Source organism: Cebus imitator, unplaced genomic scaffold, assembly GCF_001604975.1.
Source record: "Cebus imitator isolate Cc_AM_T3 unplaced genomic scaffold, Cebus_imitator-1.0 Scaffold228, whole genome shotgun sequence".
NCBI classification, from domain to species: Eukaryota; Metazoa; Chordata; class Mammalia; order Primates; family Cebidae; genus Cebus; species Cebus imitator.
The window spans coordinates 2,239,907-2,247,008 of NW_016107543.1; the positions used below are offsets into that span (position 1 = coordinate 2,239,907).

General features: G+C 42.7%; 1 protein-coding gene across 1 annotated transcript in view; it reads right to left on the reverse strand.

The window, feature by feature from the left end:
- FBXL20 (F-box and leucine rich repeat protein 20) overlaps positions 1–7,102 on the reverse strand; it is a 119,047-nt gene that overhangs the window by 13,601 nt on the left and 98,344 nt on the right. Inside the window, exon 10 of the mRNA XM_017497179.2 lies at positions 3,572–3,703. Coding sequence (XP_017352668.1) covers positions 3,572–3,703 — 132 coding nt within the window. The remainder of the gene's footprint in view (positions 1–3,571; positions 3,704–7,102) is intronic.

Sequence of the window (7,102 nt, forward strand, 5' to 3'; positions counted from 1 at the left end):
AAAGAGACTGCTTAATTACAGGTCTGTCCCAAATATGAAATTCTTAACTGCTTCCTTCCGCAGGCTCCCAGAGAGGCCCAGTAGAAAGGGAAGCTGAGCTGGCAGTCATTCACCTCTTATTAAGCAACTGTTAAACTCCAACCTAAATATCAACCACAGGATTGGGGAATCAAAAGTAGCTCTCTTCTGTGAAAAGTTGGGTGACCTCTGTATAACAGTAACAAAGACATGTTTGCTTATAAAACTCTTAAGTTGCAAGAAATAAAAGCTAAAGTATAGGAAATAATTAACAACTGGAAAATCAATGAGAAACAAATGATGGCCAGATGTGGTGGCTCACACCTATAATCCCAGCACTTCAGGAGACTGAGACAGAGGAATCACTTGAGCTCGGGAATTCAAGACCCGCCTGGGCAACATATTAAGACCTCATCTCTATAAAAAATTTTTTAAATTCTGGCTGGGCGCGGGGGCTCATGCCTGTAATCCCTGCACTTCGGGAGACTGAGGTGGGTAAGGAGAGGTAAGGAGGTAAGGAGACCAGCCTGGCCAACATAGTGAAACCCTATCTCTACTAAAATTACAAAAATGAGCCAGCTGTGATGGCACGCATCTGTAGTCCCAGCTACTCGGGAGGCTGAGGCAGAAGAATTGCTTGAACCCGGGAGGCAGAGGTTGTAGTGAGCCAAGAGTGCGCCACTGCACTCTACCCTGGGTGACAGAATGAGACTCTGTCTCAAAAAAAAATTTAAATTCTGGCCAGGTGCTGTGGCTCACATCTAAAATCCCTGCACTTTGGAAGGCCAAGGCGAGTGGATCACTTGAGGTCGGGAGTTTGAGAGACTAGCCTGGCCAACATGGTGAAACCCCATCTCTACTAAAAATACAAAAAATTAGCTGGGCATGGTGACGTGCCCCTGCAGTCCCAGCTACTTGGGAGGTTGAAGCAAGAGAATCACTTAAACCCAGGAGGTGGAGGCTGCAGTGAACCGAGGTCAAATCACTACACTCCAGCCTGGGCAACAGAGCAAGACACTGTCTCAAAAAAAAATTTTTTTTTAATTCCAAGAGGGTGAGGAGACTCATGCCTGTAATCTCAGCACTTTGGGAGGGCAGATCACCTGAGGCCAGGAGTTTGAGACCAGCCTGGTCAATATCGAAAAACCCGATCTCTACCAAAAATACAAAAAAAATTAGTCAGGCATTGGTGGTGCATGCCTGGAATTCTGGCTACTCCGGAGGCTGAGGCATGAAAATCACTTGAACCTAGGAGGAGCAGGTTACAGTGAGCCACGATTGTGCTACTGTACTCCAGCCTGGACAACAAAGCCAGACTCTATCTCAAAAAAAATAAAAATAAAAATAAAAAATAAGAGGCTTCACAGTTGCAGGGGGGAAGAAATAATTTTAAAATTTTTTTAAGAAAGAAAGAAATGAATGCTACCTAATGGGAAAACATGATCCGACTAAAACCCAACTTTTGATTTTCACAGTTGAGAGCTTTTCCATTCTAACAATGTAATGAGCTATTTAGGGAGATGAAGCTGAAGACTCCTCTCTCTAAAGTCTTAAAGGATAATGTGTAAGATTTTCAGAGAGGTTTGATTACCTCCCTAGCTCCTGAGGAATACTTTACTCTAGGCTTTTGATATTACTAATTTTAACCAACAAGTCTATGATCTCTTAAGGAGTCTTGATATTGCAGGCAAATGTTCTTTATCTTTCTGAGACCTCAAGTCTGCCACCCAGGCTGGGAGTGCAGTGGCACAATCTTGGCTCACTGCAACCTCCGCCTCCTGGATTTAAGCAATTCTCCTGTCTCAGCCTCCTGAGTAGCTGGGATTACAGGAGTAGGCCACCACGCCTGTCATATTTGTATTTTTAGTAGAGATGAGGTTTCACCATGTTGGCCAGGCTAGTCTCAAGCTCCTGACCTCAGGTGATCCCCCTGCCTCAGCCTCCCACTGTTATGGGATTACAGGTGTGAGCCACTGTGCCTGGCTGCAAAAGTTCTTTCAACAATTATTGTTAGTCATCAGGTAATCATCAGAAAAAAGTTTTCTGGAAGTTGTATAGCTTTACAATGATTGTTACATGTAAGAAAAGTGGCTTCATAGGCTCAGGAGCCAGAGTGCCTGGTTGCATACTTGCTCCTACACTAACTAGCTGAGACCTTGAGCAGGTTACTTTGCCTCTTTGCGCTTCAGTTTTCTCATCTATAAAATGGAGATAACAGTGCTTATATGGTGCTATGGAGGAACAAATTATTACTGTTATTGAGAAAGATAATTGCTCTGTTGCCCAGGCTAGAGTGCAGCAGTGCGATCTCAGCTCACTGTAGCCTTGGCCTCCTGGGCTCAAGTGATCCTCTCACTTTAGACTCCTGAATAGCTGGGATTACAAGGCACACGCCACCATTCCTGGCTAATTTTTGTATTTTTTGTAGAGACAGGGATTCGCCATGCAGCCCATGCCAGTCTCAAACTCCTGGGCTCAAGTGATCTTCTAGCCTTGGCCTCCTTAAGTGCTGGGATTACAGGTGTGTGCCACTGCATCTGGCCCTGAATTGGTATTTGTAAAGCACATAAAGCCACACCTAATTTACAAGTACTATGTATGTTTATTTTAGAGAACAAAATGTGTAGCCAGGTGTAGTAGTACATGCGTTTAGTCTCAGCTACTCCTGAGGCTAAGATGAGAGGATCACTTGAGCCCAGGAGATTGAGGCAGGCCTATGCAACACTGCCTCAAAAGAAAGTAACAGATTGGGCACCGTGGCTCTCGCCTGTAATCTCAGCACTTTGGGAAACTGAGGTGGGAGAATTCACTGGAAGCCAAGAGTTTGAGACCAGCCTGAGCAACAATGCCTGACCCCATCTCTACAAAAAGTAAAAATCACAGCATTCTTCAAACTGAGGAGGAGCCAGAGAGAAATAAGGCTGTTTTAAAAGCCTATCAGTGTGAAAGAGGTATTCCTGTAATAATTTTTTATTTTTAAATATAGTGTATCCCCTGCTAGGTACATGATATCACTACTATGATATCAATGACCTCAGAGCGGACCTTTAAAAACTACTTAAGAATTACATAACTCGATCAAGACAGCTGAAGGTGAGCAGTAAAAAAAAAAAATTCACTTGACAGCTTTGGGGAAATTTCCCACTTGCTCTAAAATATGTTTAAAAAAAAAAAAAAAAAAAAAAAAAAAAAAAAAAAAAAAAAAAAAAAAAAAAAAAAAAAAAAGAAGAAAAAAGAATTATATAAAAGCACTAATAAGAGTAAATACCCTTCTTTCTATCTCAAGTAATAAAATAAAATGTTGATTGTTTTTCTAGTATGGATAGCAAGTAGTAGAATTTGGGGACTGTTACCCCTTGGTTTACGCCAATTACATGTTATCAAATGAGGTACAAAAAGCAAGTAGGTGGGCATCTAAAAAGGACTACCTTAAAATTTTAAAGTGTCTGTAGTGTCTACCTTAAAATTCCAAAGTTCCAAGGAAGAAGTATGGGTGAAGGAAGCTATTGTTCTGTAATTTTTTTTTTTTTTTTTTTTTTTNAAGAAATGTTTACCTAAGTCGTGGGCAGTTCTGACCTAGAGCATTCAGGATGGCATCTGTGATGTTGGAGCAGCCAGAGGCACAAAGGGATTGTAACTTATGGCACCCTCTGCATATAGTAATGAGACCTTCATCCGTGATTTGCTAAAAACAAAAGCAAAAAAATATTAGTATCTTAGCAAAAGAAAAGAATAAAAAAGATAGCTCTGTGAAAATAATCACCAAAAAGGAAATCAAGAAATGCTTAACATTCATCAGATAGCAGACCTAAAAGAAAATGAACACACTTTGTTTCTGCCTTCCAGTTCCTTCTGATTTAGTCTGCAAGAGGATCTGTGCTCAGCTTTGGTGCAAAGGGAAGAAGCTATAATAGGATCTGTTAAAAGCTACAATAGGATTCTAATGGGACTGGGATCAGCATGGAGCACGTCATAGTTTAGGTTCAATTAAATAATTTTATTTATTTATTTTTGGAGACACAGTCTCACTCTATCACCCGGCTGAAGTGCTCTGGTGCAGTCTTGCCACACAGCAACCTCTACCTCCCAGATTCAAGCAATTCTCGTGCCTCAGCCTCCTGAGTAGCTGGGACTACAAGTACACATGACCATGGGCAGCAAAATTTTTTTTTTTTTTGTATTTTTAGTAGAGACAGGGTTTTGCCATGTAGGCCAGCCTGGTTTCAAACTCCTGGCCTCAAGTAATTCACTGCCTTGGCCTCCCAAAGTAATAGGACTGTAAGCTTGAGCCACCATGCCTGGCCTCAAATAATTTTAAAACCTAAAAAACAGATAAGGATATAAGTAATTTAGAAGTATAAATATATTTACAAGTTCAAATTGATACCAGTAAGTTAGTGAAAAAAATTAAACTGTGGATGACACTTGCAATCTTGTATCAGCCACAGCATTCATTTTCTTCCATCTTTTATTTTTATGTTATTATTTTTTTAATTTTTGCTACTAAGTTTCACTCTTGTTGCCCAGGCTGGAGTGCAATGGCACCATCTCAGCTCACCACAACCTCTGCCTCCCTGGTTCAACGGATTATCCTGCCTCAGCCTCTGGAGTAGCTGGGATTACGGGCATGTGCCACCACGCCTGGCTAATTTTCTATTTTTAGTAGAGACAGGGTTTCTCTTTGTTGGTCAGGATGGTCTTGAACTCCTGACCTCAGGTAATCCATCCGACCTTGGCCTCCCAAAGTGCTGAGATTACAGGTGTGAGCCACCATGCCTAGCCCTATATTTCAGTTTTATAATATAAAGAACATCCTAATTTACGGAGATAAACAGTTGTGTCTAACTCAGACACAATTTTATACGTTTTACAAGTTATCAGGCTGGGCGCAGTGGCTCACGCCTATAATCCCAGCACTTTGGGAGGCGGGTGGATCACAAGGCCAGGAGTTGGAGACCAGCCTGGCCAACATGGTGAAACCCTGTCTCTACTAAAACTACAAAAAATTAGCCCCGTGTTGCGGTGCATGCCTGTAATCTCAGCTCTCAGATGGCCGACACAGGAGAATCACTTGACCCCAGGAGGCCGATATTTGCACCACTGCACTCCACCGGGTAACAGAGCAAGACAAGAAAAAAAAATGGAAGGAAGGAAGGAAATAAAGAAAAGGAAGAAAGGAAGGAAAAAAAAAAGGAAGGATGGGAAAGAAAGAAAAAAGGGAGGAGAGGAGGGGAGAAGAGGAGGGGAGGGAAGGGGAAGGGAAGGAAGGGGAGAGGAGGGGAAGGGAAGGAAGGGGAGAGGAGGGGAGGGGAGAGAAGAGGAGCAGGGAGAAAGGCAGGCAGGGATGCAGGAAGGAAGGAAGGAAGGGAGGAAAGGAGGAAGGGAGGGAGGGAGAAGAAGGAAAGGGAGGGAGGGAAGGAGGGAGAAAGGGAGGAAGATAGGTAGGTATGTTAGTTATTAGGCCTGAATACAGTGGCTCAAGCCTGTAATTCCAGCACTTTGGGAGGCCAAGGCGGGTTTATCACGAGGTCAGGAGTATGAGACCAGCCTGGCCAAGACAGTAAAAGCCCATTTCTACTAAAAATACAAAAAGTAGCCAGCCGTGGTTGCAGGCACCTGCAATCCCATCTACTCAGGATGCTGAGGCAGAAAAATCACCTGAACCCAGGGGGAGGTTGCAGTGAGCCGAGACTATGCCACTGCACTCTAGCCTGGGTGACAGAGCAAAACTCTGTCTTAAAAAAAAAAAAAGAAAAGAAAGTTAGTTATTGGCTACATGTGGTGACTCACACCTGTAATCCCAGCAATTTGGGAGGCCGAGGCAGGTGGATTGCCTGAGCTCAGAAGTTCCAGAACAGCCTGGGCAACGTGGCGAAACTCTATTAAAATAATTTTTTATAAACATATAACAATTAAAAATTTAAAAATATTCTAAATTATCTTGCTTTAAATTGATTTCAAATGAAAAAGAATATACATTCAAAGATGTTACATATATACTTTTAAAATTTTTATAAACTATTTTATTTCTTCCATGATGATTTAGAGGGACTAACTTTAACCCGTACAAATATCTCTTTTTTCTTTCGAGACAGAGTCGTGCTCTGTCACCCAGGCTGGAGTGCAGTGGCCCAATCTCGGCTCACTACCACCTCCACCTCCTGGGTTCAAGTGATTCTCCTGCCTCAGCCTCCTGAGTAGCTGGGATTATAGGGGCATGCCACCACGCCCGGCAAATTTTTGTGTTTTTAGTAGAGACAGAGTTTCACCATGTTGCTCAGGATGGTCTCAATCTCCTGAACTTGTGATCCACATGCCTTTGCCTCCCAAAGTACTGGGATTACAGGCATGAGCCACTGCGCACAGCCCCAGTACAAATATTTTGTAAGTAATATCTGGCTGTTTTCTAACCAGCTGAGTAATTTGTTGTACAATAAGCCACCTCACATCAAAGATGTTATATTTTTAAAAATATTACAGGCACACATGCCTGGAGTCTCAGCTACCCAGGAGGCTGAGGTGGGATGACTGTTTTAGCCCAGGAGTTCAAGGCCAGTCTGGGCATATAGTAAGACCATCCTCCCCACCCAGCTCCCTTAAAAAAAAAAAAAAAACAAAGGGAAGTTACATATAAACATCTTAACATGGTAGATACTATCAGCACTTCAATTTATCCTCTTGATTTACTAATTTTGTATAGGTCTAAAAATAAAAGCTCTCTTGCCATATCTGTTTAATCAAGTCGTGTCCATAAGCTACAAGGACAACTGAAAAAAATATAGATAAAAAAATTGGATGCTGGCCGGGTGCAGTGGCTCACACCTGTAATCCCAGCACTTTGGGAGGCCAGGGCGGGTGGATCACCTGAGGTCAGGAGTTGGAGACCAGCCTGGCCAACATGGAGAAACCCCGTTTCTACTAAAAATACAAAATTAGCAGGGCATGGTGGCACATGCCTGTAATCTCAGCTACTCAGGAGGCTGAGGCAGAAGAATCACTTGAACCCTGAAGGTGGAGGTTGCAGTGAGCTGAGATCACGCCACTGCACTCTAGCCTGGGCGACAGAGTAAGACTTTGTCTCAAA